This window comes from Dermacentor andersoni, chromosome 2, assembly GCF_023375885.2.
Source record: "Dermacentor andersoni chromosome 2, qqDerAnde1_hic_scaffold, whole genome shotgun sequence".
Lineage (NCBI taxonomy): Eukaryota > Metazoa > Arthropoda > Arachnida > Ixodida > Ixodidae > Dermacentor > Dermacentor andersoni.
Genome location: NC_092815.1, coordinates 174025687 through 174040800, shown reverse-complemented (window position 1 = coordinate 174040800; position 15114 = coordinate 174025687). Strand labels below are relative to the sequence as shown.

The window sequence follows — 15114 nt, the reverse complement described above, 5'->3', positions numbered from 1 at the left end:
AAAGTTATTTGTAGATGACATAATTTGTGCCCTGTAGATCTCTGCCATTTTCATCTGCTACTGCTGTGTAAGCTTCCAATTTGGAGGATATTCTTGCTCCAAATTCTTCACAGAAGGGAAGTTGTACTGTTTCGGTCGCAACTGGTATTATGAAAAAATGATACAGGAGGCAAACAAAAGACGTTCGTTCTACTACTTTCTAGTATCTTTTTTCCCGTGTAGGCCTAAACTGTTACACGGTGTTTAAGCTTTAAATTGAAAGCAAGCATTGCGCTACGTTTTCTCGCGATGTTACAAACTTACCTGGGCTCCCAACACCTTTATTCGGTGTACTCGCTCCAGAATGCACAATCCTACGACGTCGACGCATCTTGATGAGGGCCATGCTTACAGCAGTCAGGTTGACTGTTTTGCTGAGCTTGGCTGACATCATCTGCGAAGTGCGCTCCGTATCTGGCTCATTCGCAGGTTTTTTTTCCTCGCCTGTTTTTTGGGACTTAGACGAAGACTTCTTCACGTTCGCGTTCTTCTCTATTTGATTTTTCTGATGCCGTCTCACCTGCGATGCCAAAACTAAATTAGGGCGCGTAGAAAGTGGCTGAACACGACTATCAAGGCTTTCACAGAAAGACATGTAACATGCGTACTCCACGCAAGGCTCTTTTCTGTCCTAGGTTAAAAAGAAAGGTAAGCTAGGAACAAACAAGGCAAATTGAATTCGCCATGTATTATGCCAGGCTTGCGTTCAAAGCAGAATTTCTTGTTGGGCGAGTTGGTAAGTGCGCGAGAATACACAAGAAGCGAGCAAATGGACGATAGCAGAACGAAAGAAGTAAACGGGCCAAGCGCTAGTCGTTTACAACTAAGTTTATTCAGAAATCGTTTCCCGCATTCAACTTAGCCCATGGACACCGTCATTCTGTACAAAATAAATGTGAAGACACTATCAGACTAACTTTTTATCTACGTAATTATTCTATTTTTCCTATTAAACAATAATGGCGCCCTCACAAGTCTTTCGTGGCCCAACTACCCTTAAGTTAAAACCTTAAGTAGGCAGTTTTAGTAAAGCGTATAGGAGTAAGCTCAAGGAGTTAGCGTTGCGTGCTGTTCACTGCGCATGGGGCGTAGATACACAGTTCTGAAGCTCTTACGTATATACAGAAGCCATTTCCGGGAGTTAGCGTTCAACACGAACGCACGCAAGGAGAGCTTTACGTACGACAACATGGACAACATGGCGGCGCCCGTCGATGTGAGAACCATCCGCTTCGGATCAACGAGTCATCGGCCTGCACTACTTCAGATTTGTGTAGTGATGTTTCGACAGTGGCGTACTGGTGGCAAATGGGCGCTGCTGTCGAGATATTTTATCGTTTAGCGGTGGAGTATGCTTAACGAGCTACTTTACATGTTGATGTTTGCTGCATCCACGTGGAATGGCGCGAAAGAGCCTGTACCAAATTTTTTTTATTATTCGCCAGTTTCAAATGATACATTCAGAAATCAAGCCGAGAGATGTTCCGTTCTGTGCGACAAAACAAAGCGAAGTGCGTTAATTGCGTAGAGCAGTATGCGCGTGTGCACTTCAAAGAGTGAAGACGGCATCCACCTCCACAAAAGGTGTTCGCCTTAAACCCATTTGAACAGACATCTAAATGGGCCCGTATATGTTTGCGCTAGTGTTAGCGTGCCGCTCCATTCTGCTATTATTAAAGACTAGCTTGTGACACACAATGCAGCCTATCTTAACGTTAACGTTGAGTAGCACGCTAACGCTACCGCAAGCCTTTTACGTTATACTAAAAGTCTGCAAGGGAACAAGTGTTCAGAATCGCCAGTTAGCCTGTAGAGTGTGTGAAGGAGTACGTCTACCTAGGGCAATTACTCACAGGGGACCCTGACCATGACAAGGAAATTTGCAGAAGAATAAAGATGGTTTGGAGTGCATACGGCAGGAAATGCCAGATCTTGATTGGATGCTTACCACTATCATTGAAAAGAAGGTGTACAATCAATAGATTCACCGGTGCTAACATATGGGGCAGAAAGTTGGAGGTTGACAAAGGAACTCGCGAATAAGTTAAGGACCGCGCCAAGAGCGATTGAACGAAGAAAGTAACGATAAGAGACAGGAAGAGAGCGATGCGGATCAGAGAGCAAACGGGGACAGTCGATATTCTAATTGACATGAGGAGAAAAAGATGGAGTTGGGCAGGTCACGTAATGCGCATGCTAGACAACCGGTGTACCATTAGGGTTACAGAATGGGTGCCAAGAGTAGGGAAGCGCAGTCGAGGATGGCAGAGAACTAGATGACGTGATGAAACTAAGGAATTCGCAAGCAATAGTTGCAATTGGTTTGCGCAGGACAGGGGTAATTAGAGATCACAGGGAGAGGCCTTCGTCCTGCATTGAACATAAAATAGGCGGACGATGATGATGGAAATTCTCTATTGTCACGTTCGGGCTGAGTTTCCTCTTATCCATTGTCATTCTTGTTTTCTTTTGGCACAGCTGCTGATGCGAATGACCGTTTGCTGTGTGTAAAATACTCTGCAAACAAATATTGAGTTGGAAATCTAGCGCTTGTCCCATCTACTTCTTTTTCTGTGTAAGCGTCTGTTTACTGGTATTCTGTCTAAAATTTGGTACAGAAATGTGCCTTCTTTTTCTCAATTATACCAAAACCGCTATACGTTCTCTTCAGAACTGTTACAAACAACACGGAGAGAATGTAGAGCTATTACTTATGGCGTAGCAACAACCAATAAAATATTCTGGCGTCAGAAAGTTTTACACGAAAGGTTTCTGTCAGTGTAGTGACTTCCATATGGGACATAACACTGTGATCATAAGGAAACCAGAACGGACCCATATAAATTCATTCAACCAGCGCTCAGCTCACAAATATAGTTTGTTGCCGCATTCATTTATATAAACGAGTGCAACTATACACTTGATTTGAGTTGATGTAGCTCCCTGATTGAGACTAAGTGAAGAAAATATCGCCTGCAGAAAGAGCATTCCCTTTTTATGAAAAGCAAACGAAGCTTGGCTAACACATCTCTCCCTGTACTTGCATGTGTGCGTCCGTGCGTCTATGAACCTTTCAGTTGTTAGCTAAGAGCTGATGCTGTGTCATATCTATCCATGCTGGTTTTTTGAGTGTAGTTTTATATCCGTTATAAAGTATTACCAATTCCCTCAAATCACTGAAAAATTGTTTTTAATGAGCTCTAATGTATACGACAATAAATCCCCTACTGACAACGTTGCGAACATGGCCACTCTCTCTTCAGGCAGAAATGGAAAAGCTTACTGATATTGTCAATAGAAACACGTTCTTAATTTTGGTTTTATATTATTTTAGACAAAAGAAGTCACAAAAGTAACCCACGCTATTCTTTACTGCATCATGAGCGAGAGAGACGCCGCAGATTATGTGATATGTATAGGCGTCTTATACCAGCCGGCGCTGCAGCATTCACACTCACAAAATTCTTTCATAAGCACAGTATTTATCTACGTACTGATCGTGGAAATCGTAATCTTTTGTTTTGTAGTAAGCCTTGTCATGAAAACCATTTTTCGACTTTTTACTTGACTTCTCGTAGAGCAAATTTGTGTATTTGTTCTGGCTTTGAAGGCGGGTTCTATCGGCCAGTTTGATGCCATTATTTACCGCGAGTGTTTCCTGATATTATTACCTTTTGGAATTTGTCGTTTGACGGTCAATGTAATTTAACATACTGCAACAACAAAGTTTCTTTTTCTTGAAAAAAAAAGAAAGACCTATGAGTGCACCTGGACAGTTAGCGGTTTGTAGCCGTGACAGACATTGTGGACCAAACTCTTAAGGTTTTTGCCAATGAACGGCCGAACAAGCCACCGAAGCTTGACCGGAGCGCAGTTAATATGTCGAATGTATCATTGACTGTGGTATTTAGCGCCCCGAAACTGCGCAGTGTGTTATAAAAGACGCCATAGCGGAGTACTCTGAGTCACGTTTCGCGCTCTGAAGATCTTTAACATGCAACCAAAGCACAGCACACTGGAGTTTTTGCATTATGCCCTTATCGGAATGTGACTGCCACGGCCGTATTCAAACCCGCGGCCCCGCTGCGCAAGCTATGGCTGTGGGCTGGTCGCGCACAGCCATCCGCGACGGATTAATGTCGATTTCGATACGCATGTTTATCGTGAGATTTTTATAACTCTCTCATGGCAAACCTACATTACCTATCATTTAAAACAGTACTAAGTTCTAAGGTCAATCTTTAATTATTCTGACTAGTGCTGATAAAGATATTGCGAAGTTAGCGCTGTCAAGGAGGTTTGTAAATCTCGAGCTATTTCAACAACCCCAGCCATTAGAAATCATGCTAATTTGCTTTGACGTCACTTTGCCCTCCAGTGTACTTCCCTTTGCATCTTCCTTGCTCAGTGACCTACTGTACTCCTCTATTCTTCAGGCACGCCTAATGAATTAGCCTCAAGCAGTCATTGTTTCGGATCTGAGCTTTTCAGTATTTCGGCACTACGAGTGTTCGACTTCTTGCGTGGTTTGTTTTGCTGGTCACGCATCCCGTGTTCGCCCCATGGCGGACCTTCTCCCGATTTCTGTGTCGACGTTAAATGTTTTATGTAAGGCAGGGTGAACGAACAGAATCCAAAGCACGTAAAGCATGTTTAGCATACCGGGATAACTCAAGCAGGCTAGGTTACTATTTGTCCGTGCCCCGTTTCCAAGAGGATGTAAATAAATGATAATATCATCACCAAAGCGTAAATGTATTTTTCTAAATATTTTTTCACGACCACACAACGCAATGTCCTACTAAGGAGTAGCTTTTATGTTTGTCATCATTACAGGATTTCAGCATGGATAAGCTAAAAAGAGAGCACAGAAAGTGGGCGTCAACAAAAATGCAGAATTTGTGACCGTTTATTTTGCGACTGTATTTCATATCTGCCTGCAAATTACATCATGGTCAGTATCATCTTAGATGGCTTGTACGTCTGACTTCACCGTTACCGTAGTAAGCGATAACGTGAGGCTGAAATCTCATATTTTTTGCTATTGTACTTGGACAGCAGCAAACTTTTCATATACTATATTCACGTTGCCATCACATAACACGCAAATGTCTGTTAGTTCTAGATTTTCCAGTGGAGCAGGGTGATCTATCTTCGTATATGCATTAGAATGAAACTGTTCCACAGCAAAACGCAAACAACGTGATCTTGAACTAAGTCAGGTGCCTTTCTGAATCCAAGGTCACGTGCTCTTCAAGAAATCCTATATATATATTGCAAGTGTGTATAGATAAACAGAAGCTGTATCGCTACGACCTCTGTCACCGTAGCGTCCATTTTTCGCCCCGCACACTCGTGTTGCTTTGGTCGCCGTCTCGTCAAGTTGGACTTTGTGAAAAACTACTCTCCTGTTACATAGGCTCATATTGCATGCTCCGCCATGTGACCTATGTCACCTATGAAATTATTCTAGCCACTGCATCCACCCCTATGACAAGCAGTGATATTGTCAACGTCGGCAGACTCATGCCCTACAACTGCCCACGCGACTTAGATATCTCACCGTACCGAGCCGGCGCTTTTGCCGTCGGGGAGTAGCATTACGATACCATCGACAGATGCTCAAGAGGCGAGCCACCATGATAAAGACGATGAAGTGTCTGGGCTATTAGCACGAGCGAGTTTCTGCCTGGCGGTCTCTCTTCAGTGTAAATACCGTGCAAATAGACTCTTTGGTCCGTGTCTATCCACTTGTAACGATATATATCAGACACCTGCTGGCATGGCGAGGGCCCAAATTCTTTGTATTAGCCTTCTGGTTCTTGCTTTCCATGTGAAAAAAGAGCTATGGAATTAATTGTATAATGGATGTTGTGCTATGGCCATCTTTCATATGTCCTTCAAGTGACTCTGTGAGTCACAAGAAGAATAACAAGGAAACATATTTCCTATATCAAAATATTCCTGTACACCATCACCGAACTGCAACGCCTGGGCTGAGGTGTAATAAAGCAGGTATGACTAAACGCTATCCCACCGGGAAAATGCCCAGTAGTTTTGTAATAATGTTGAGAGGATTGTAAAGCTCACATTTTAAAATATAGTTGCATTTTCGTTTCGATTTATAGCACCATTAAAAAGTGGAATTTATTTCTTTCAGAGTTCACAAAAGGAAATAGTGAGCCAAGCTAGACTGTATAAATTATCAATTTCGACATCTACCTGTAGCTGTTGTGAGTCAAATGAACTATACATACGAGAATTTGGACTGCGCTCTAAAGTTATCATTATTAAAACGCAGTCATTTCGCCACCGCTCACTTTTACCAACGGCGCCGCTGTTTCCTTCTTGTTCTACTAGCTTCATTATTTTTCGTATTGTGTATTCAGGCCTTACCATGCTCTCTATTTTCATCGCCTCATCATCGCTTCCTCTTTCACAAGTCGTGTTCGCAACTGCGCATCTGTGTACACAATTCGGTAGGGGACTCACTATTATTTCAACGAGCCTGTAAATCTGTACATATAAAGCTTTTCTTTCTGATATGAGTCCTTGTAATTCGTATATTTTACGACTACTATTTGGAATCTGCCTGTGCGGCATTCTGGGGAAATCAGTCTGTCAAGGGGCATAACTTTACAGGTGATCTTTTTACCGTAGGTGTCACTTTCTGTGAGTTTTTGACGCTGTCACGAACTTCAGAACTTCATTTCTTTAGGCTAGTATGTGTTATTAATGTTGCCTGACCGTGGTACTTATTGAAAGAGAACGCTACGAAGGAACCCCGTTCAGTTTCGGGGCGACAAATTTTTCTTCAACTACCAATCGTTCTTTTTGAGAAAACCGTGTTGGGTCTTCTTGGTGATTTTACGCTACTCTCAGGTGGATAACAAATGTTGCCATTCTTTAATCTTTCTCCACCCTGAGGGCCTACGTAAAATTAGTTTGATATCTTGAGCGGTACTTTGGGTTTATGACGTGAGTATGGTACTTGTAATTTATTTATTGCTGGAAGTTAAGTTTGAGGTTTTGATAATTCTTCATGTATTGCAGATATTATTCACTACGTCATCACTCAATAGCTTCTCCATAGAGTAGCGTGCCGTATTGTCTGGAAGCTTGCTGAGAGAGTTACAACGCCGTCTCTGTATCCTTTTGCAATCGCTTTCGCGTTCGCGGCTTTGGTTCTAATGACCATGCACCAACTAACTAAAGCGCAAGCTTTCTTGATGAGCATAACGAATTCTAATATCAAGGGCTTGTCTAGCACTTATAATCCGCACTTCCCTCAAGATGGTTGGAGCACACACACTCTTGCTTTCGCAGATCTGGCGCTGCATCTTAACCGAACTGAATCTTGGACAGGCGCTTGCACAGACAGGGTCAATACGAAGCGTCGTATTAAATGGCGGACGTTTCACAGCCTTACTTCCAATCATTGTGCCCTCTAGTTTTTTACAGGTGGCATTGCCGTAATTTGGCACTATTGAATTTCATCGTGCGTTTACGTGTGGAGGTATGAACGCACAACAGTGGCAGCACTATCACACTGCCGATAGCTTCTTCGATCTCGTGCTACTTGCCGTGGCGCCCTCTGTCACTCGGTAAGCAACCATGATCCGAATGTTCCCGATGCAGGATTGAAGACTGACTTGGAAGCGAGCTTCTATAACGGTGAACCGGTAGCCTTGCTATAGCTGCTTGCTTGTTCATATGCTGAATTTGGTCTTTGGCATCGTTACCTATATCGCTGCAGCAACGATACTAATTCCCGCATTCTAGAGTATTCCTGCATTGGACAATCTATTTTCACTCGGGAAAGTGAATTGCAGCGCCATCGCCTGACTTTAGCAATAACTGCTTGTCGAATGGCACTAGATGATGATTCATGAGTGAAAATTTTGTGACCAGATGCTCTCGGCCTCGGATCGAATACATGAGTACTAGTGCAATTCACTAACAACTCCTCATTGAAAATAACTGCCTCACTATAATATCACCGACGGACAACATTGAAGCTCGGTGTCTTCTTTAGCCGAGGAATGGCGCTGTGCTGCACTCCATGGTAGAAAGCCTAAATTCAAGCCCTGCTGCGTGTAGGATCCATACCTCGAGGCGCCTTTGAGAGTACTAGGGTTGCAGTACATATCATATAGGCCAAAAGCGCTACACTCACAGTGCCATTCAAGTCGCTCTAACGTCATTTCTTACTCTTTTGAAAATATGGGCACCAAGGGGCGTATAACTATTCCAATATGCTTTTATTCCAATCTCCTGACGTCAAATTTGCGTAACCACCGACGCAAGCATCAGGCGGTCATCCGTAGTGTTGTCTGAACAAATAAATCAAACGCTCTCCTCGTTCATAGGTCACTGTTGTTTTCTTGAAAAACGAAAAACATTGCCTACACTGACCGGCTTGTCTTATCTAAGTGGCTCACAAGATGCGAGGATCACGCTCAAGTGGAGAGGGATTCGATGGGGCCGAGCCAGTGCACTGAATATAGATAACTGGATGAAGAGGGTGGTGCCGGTGTCTGCGATTGGTCCGCTTTTTCTTACTTAACTTTCGGTGGCTCGTCGACTACCGCAGAGCATGCAACGGAAGCTCAAGTATGACGCTTAAACTGATCCTTAGCAAAAAGAGTTGGCGAAACGAGGTCCTAAACGTGCCGAAAGTTCTCCAAAACGTTATACGCCCACGCAAATAGTTTTATTATATGCAAATAAACCCATGCTCTCCGGCAGGTTCAAGTAGCCAGTGCCTCAGCGATCGGGGGCAGCCATCTTTTATTCTTTTCGGAAGGGGCCAGCCTGCGGCTATTCAGAAGAACATTCAGATCTGTTCGGGATATTAATGCTTTTTTAACGCGTACACGTCACTTTGACGCCGTGAGTTTTTGCCTCTTTGTGACGTCGCGTGAGAGGCAGGTGAAGTGGGTGCAGCCCGAAATCTTTTGACCAATAGCCGAGGGATAATGGCGAAAAGGCGTCCAATGAGAAATAATTATTTTTCCTTCATTCGGTCAAATCATGCACAATCAGTGTATACACGTCATATCAGATTGGGAGCTATTGCGGTGTTGTGACGTCATGTGACAGACAGGTAAAGTGGGGGTGGTCCAAAAAAGTTTTTGACCAATCGCGGAGGGCTGATTGCAGAGTGAAATAGAAAAGTTTGGAATAATTTTACGGTATAGCGCCCCAGGTCTAATATTTCATGAAATCATACTTTCGGGTGTGCATTCTTATGAGCAGATATACATCTACATAGACGGAAATAAAATATTCAAAAATTGAATAACAAATTAACCAATACTGTAACTAAATCTTGAATCGAAGTTCTCGTGATCTGCAGACAGGGCATTCTGACAGCAACTTACCACAGGAAAGCCAAAAACTTTAGACCAGCAAAGGAAAGGCAATGTCAAGCCGTACAAATCACAAATATTTTTGTGTTTGCCTGCCGTTTAGCTTTTTCATACAAAGAAATCTATTTTGCGAGTAGAACTGAATTTTATTAAAGATGGCACACATGTGGGTAATAAAACGGTGTGTTCTCAACGCAAGATTTATTTCACTTTCAGTGAGACAAAGTGAAGCCACCACCTGGGGCGACAACCATGCACTAAGGATCTAGCAGTCACTTTTGGTGGCGACCTGCTAAACGGGCCCTGCTTACTAGCATGTCTCAAACATCCATGTCGTCGTCGAAGGTTGGAGTTTTGTAATGAAGACAGCACACCTCTGTATTATGTGGCTTCTCTGCTGGTACTTTCAGTTATATATACGTATTGTACTACCAACAAAACGCTTTAATTTTGTTGTCTAAGACACATTGGTGGTAAATATCCAGAAAAGAATCCATTGCACTGAGGCACTTGGCTTGTACAATTTTCACCGCTGTTCAGCTATGAAAGTTGTCTTAAAGGCCAACACACATGTCAAGGTCAGGTTCATGAACACGGTGAAGGTGACAGTTAGACTTCTTATCTCTTTGTTCTGTTTGGCGAATGAGACTCCACCGTATAAGCAATGGTTAAGCGATGATTAACATTGCAGAACTGTCTCCATATAGGTACCTTTGCTGCCATGTGAAGCACATTATCTTGATCAACCACGTATCAGGAGTATCACAAACAGGTCGAAGGGGTTTTGTCGTGCCGAATCTTCCTTTGCGCATATTAGTAGGCCATATCACGAGATTAGAAGTCAGTATCACTGACATCACGGAAATCACGGACATACTGACATCACGTCAGTACCACGGATAGGCCGCCTTTGGAATCGGAACCTGGCAACGTTTAACGCTAGAACGTTATCCAGTGAGGCGAGTCTAGCAGTGCTATTGCAGGAATTAGAGGGCAGTAAATGGGATATAGTAGGGCTCAGTTAAGTGAGGAGGACAAATGAAACATATACAGTGCTAAAACGCGGGCACGTCCTGTGCTACCAGGGCTTAGCGGAGAGACGAGAACTAGGAGTCGGATTCCTGATTAATAAGAATATTGCTGGTAACATACAGGGATTTTATAGCATTAACGAGAGGGGGGCAGGTCTCGTTGTGAAACTTAATATGAAGTACAAATTGAAGGTCGTACAGGTCTACGCCCCTACATCCAGTCATGATGACCAATAAGTCGAAAGCTTCTATGAAGATGTGGAATCGGCGGTGGGTAAAGTCAAAACAAAATACACTATACTGATGGACGACTTCAATGCCAAGTTAGGCAAGAAGCAGGCTGGAGACAAGTCAGTGGAGGAATATGGCACAGGCACTAGGAATAGCAGGGGAGAGTTATTAGTAGAGTTTGCAGAACAAAATAATATGCGCATAATGAATACCTTCTTCCGCAAGCGGGACAGCCGAAAGTGGACGGGAAGGAGCCCCGAATGACCAGACTAGAAATGAAATAGACCTTATACTCTGCGCTAACCCTGGCATCATACAAGATGTGGACGGCAAGGTCCGCTAACCCTGGCATCATGTGGAGATGTGGTCAGCAAAGTGCGCTGCAGTGACCATAGGATAGTAAGAAGTCGAATTAGCCTAGACTTGAGGAGGGAACGGAAGGAACTGGTACATAAGAAACCGATCAATGAGTTAGCGGTAAGAGGGAAAATAGAGGAATTCCGGATCAAGCTACAGAACCGGTATTCGGCTTTAGCTCAGGAAGAGGACCTTAGTGTTGAAACAATGAACGGCAATCTTATGGGCATCATTAAGGCGTGTGCAATAGAAGTCGGTGGTAACTCCGTTAGACAGGATACCATTAAACCATGGCAGGAGACGAAAGATCTGATCAAAAAACGCCAATGTATGAACGCCTCTAACCCTACAGCTAGAAGAGAACTGGCAGAACTTTCGAAGTTAGTCAACAAGCGTAAGACAGCTGACATGGGGAAGTATAATATGGACAGAATTGAACATGCTCTCAGGAAAGAAGGAAGCCTAAAAGCGGTGAAGCAAAAACTAGGAATTGGCAAGAATCGGATGTATGCGTTAAGAGACGAAGCCAGCAATATTATTACTAATATGGATGAGATAGTTGATGTGGCTGAGGAGTTTTATAGAGATTTATACAGTAGCAGTGGCACCCACGACGATAATGGAAGAGAAAATAGTCTAGAGCAATTTGAAATCCCACAAGTAACGCCTGAAGAAATAAAGAAAGCCTTGGGAGCTGTGCGATGGGGGAGGCAGCTGGGGAGGATCAGGTAACAGCAGATTTGTTGAAAGATTGTGGGAAGATTGTTCTGGAAGAACTGGCCACCCTGTATACGCAATGCCTCATGACCTCGAGCATGCCGAAATCTTGGAAGAACGCTAGCATAATCCTAATCCATAAGAAAGGGGACGCCAAAGACTTGAGAAATTATAGACCGATCAGCTTACTGTCCGTTACCTACAAAATATCAAACCTACAAATCGCACATAGAATGAGGAACACCTTAGACTTCTACCAATCAAAGGACCAGGCAGGATTCCGTAAAGGCTACTCAACAATAGACCATATTCCCACTATCAATCAGGTGATAGAGAAATGTGCGGAATATAACCAGCCCTTATATATAGCTTTCATTGATTACGAGAAAGCGTTTGATTCTGTCGAAACCTCAGCAGTCATGGAGGCATTACGGAATCAGGGTTTAGACGAGCCATATGTAGAAATACTGAAAGATATCTATAGGGGCTCCACAGCCACGGTAATCCTCCATGGAGAAAGCCACAAGATCCCGATAAAGTAAGGCGTCAGGCAGAGAGATACGATCTCTCCAATACTATTCACAGCGTGTTTACAGGAGGTATTCAGAGGCCTGGATTGGGAAGAATTCGGGATAAGAGGTAATGGAGAATAGCTAATAACTTGCGATTCGCTGATGATATTGCCTTGCTTTGTAACTCAAGGGACCAATTTCAATGCATGCTCATTGACCTGGAGAGGCAAAGCAGAAGGGTGGGTATAAAAATAAATTTGCAGAAAACTAAAGTAATGTTTAACAGTCTTAACTTGTTGTTGGGCGAGTTGGTACATATTGGCGAACATTGTTAAACTGCGCGAACAAACGGACCACAGAGACAGCATGGGACAAGGACGGGCGCAGACTTACAACTAATGTTTATTCCACAAAGACCACATATAAGTACACCCCCGACATACACCACTGCGCGTACGCGCAAAAAGAAAAGAAAACCGCGACCTACCTAGGCTCGTCAATAAACCTGAGGTTTATGAGCTTTATTGATTAAATGAGGTTTATTGACGAGCGTAGGTAGGTCGCGGTTTGCACATACCAGGTTTTTCTTTTCTTTTATCTTTTCTTTTTTCGCATACGCGCAGTGGTGTATGTCGGCGGTGTACTTATATGTGGTCTTTGTGGAATAAACATTAGCTTTAAGTCTGCGCCCGTTCTTGTCCCATGCTGTCTCTGTGGTCCGTTTCTTCGCGTAGTTTAACAATGTTCGTTTACGATAGGTAGCGAGGCACTGGACGTGGTAAGGGAATACATCTACATAGGGCAGGTAGTGACCGAGGATCCGGATAATGAGTGAAATAATCAGAAGAATAAGAATGGGCTGGGGTGCGTTTGGCAGGCGTTCTCTGATCATGAACAGCAGGTTGCCATTCTCCCTCAAGAGAAAACTGTGTAATACCTTTGTCTTACCAGTATTCACGTACGGGGCAGAAACTTGGAGGCTTGCGAAAAGGGTTCTACTTAAATTGAGGACAATGGAACCCGCTATGGAAAGAAGAATGATTGGTGTAACGCTAAGGCACAAGAAAAGAGCAGATTGGGTGAGGGAAGAAACGCGAGTTAATGACATCTTATTTGAAATCAACAAAAAGAAATGGGCATGGGCAGGACATGTAATGAGGAGGGAAGATAACCGATGGTCATTAAGGGTTACGGATTGAATTCCAAGGGAAGGGAAGCGTAGCAGGGGGCGGCAGAAAGTTAGGTGGGCGGGTGAGATTAAGAAGTTTGCAGGGACAACATGGCCACAATTAGTACATGACCGGGGTAGTTGGAGAAGTATGGGAGAGGCCTTTGCCCTGCATTGGGCATAACCAGGCTGATGATGATGATGATGATGATGATTATGATGATGATGATGATGAAAGATGTAGCCGACGAAGCTATGCTTTGCTCGCAACGTTCTAAGGACCGAAGTTTTGTTTGTGTCCGTTGAAGACTATTGACTGAGCGGGTTCCACGTGCGTTACAGTATGGAGGTCATCGTGGTACGCGAAAATTCTTGCCAAGTGTGACACTGAAGTCCAAAGACATTGAGCTACCACTCCTAAATTACCGGTAGCTTTAAAGAGCAGGCGGCTTGAAAGTCAACACACAAAACTCGCACGCTTGAAGTAGAAAAACATCCAGACAATGTGGTCATCCCGGATGATCAACACGACGGAAAAATTATTCAAGGTTGATATATGAGATACGTAATAAGTACAATGAGTAGTATTGAACCGAATGATGCGGTAGATCTTCAAGTAATATACGTAAATGCTGTTAAATCCCTTTAATCGAAATCCGTACTTCCTTACAGTATACCACTTGAATCTTACTTACTAAATCGAAATTCGTACTTCCTTACAGTATACCGCGTGAAGCTTACTTACTAAAATGCAATGTAATGATGTTTCACAAAATGACGAAATTTTCTTACGTGTAGGGCAGGAGCAACGAGTTATTGATATTCATCGGAAATTCAGAAAGACGAATCTTACCTCTGCTACGCCCGGGCGCGAATCTTGAGTCTTAAGGTTAGTACTCTTTCCGCTGGCGGCTTTCGATGCTGGCGCTCTTGCATGGTCAGTGGCAGAAATCTTGTTTCTCTGCGCAAGACAGCACACTCTTAACTATTCGGTTTGAGCGCAAGTGCCTTTAGCTGCATTTTGAAACTGAAATTCAATCAACAGAAAATAACATTACATTTGGAATTGACACGAGATGGGTCATGTCTACTGAGCTCGTGCATTTGTAAGACTACTGTTACTACCACTATTACTACTACTAAATAATAATAATAATAATAATAATAATAATAATAATAATAATAATAATAATAATAATAATAATAATAATAATATTAAAATGGTGACAATGATAATACCACTGAGAGTTGTTGTAGTAATGCTGTATCTCGAGCTATAAGACGCCATGGTGGAGCGTTGCAGACAAGGTTGCACTACCGCTCTTCTTTAACATGAGCCGGAAGTTCGGCCTGAAAGATCTTTTCGTCTTCCGGCTGATGCGGATGATTCGATCCGCTGGCTCTGTTCGCAATGGGATAGCACTGTACCGACATTGCCGCGATGGCGTTTACCAAAATTCTGAACCATTTTTATGTTCCTGTGATTAAAATGTTTTTAGTGAGAGGTTTTTCAACTATTCTCGCATATAAAATTCCTTCTGAAGTTTGAGTGTTTAAGTCTTCATTTTCTGAGTATATTTACAAACTTGGAAGTTGCATTTTCACGGTCTGATACAGAACATTGTGCATATATTATCTGCATGTTTGAGCGAACCTACAAATAAGATTGCCTATAAATGACAATTTGT

At 43.1% G+C, this 15114-nt stretch overlaps 1 protein-coding gene across 2 annotated transcripts in view; it reads right to left on the bottom strand.

Moving 5' to 3' along the window:
- Positions 1-14432, bottom strand: part of LOC126540873 (uncharacterized) — a 42771-nt gene extending 28339 nt beyond the window's left edge. For both annotated transcript variants that reach the window (XM_055076023.1, XM_050187701.2), the window contains exons 1-2: positions 14280-14432; positions 304-559 (exon numbers count right to left, since the gene is read on the bottom strand). In XM_055076023.1, coding sequence (XP_054931998.1) covers positions 304-433 — 130 coding nt within the window. In that variant the 5' untranslated portion in view covers positions 434-559; positions 14280-14432. The remainder of the gene's footprint in view (positions 1-303; positions 560-14279) is intronic.
- Positions 14433-15114: the final 682 nt, after the last annotated feature.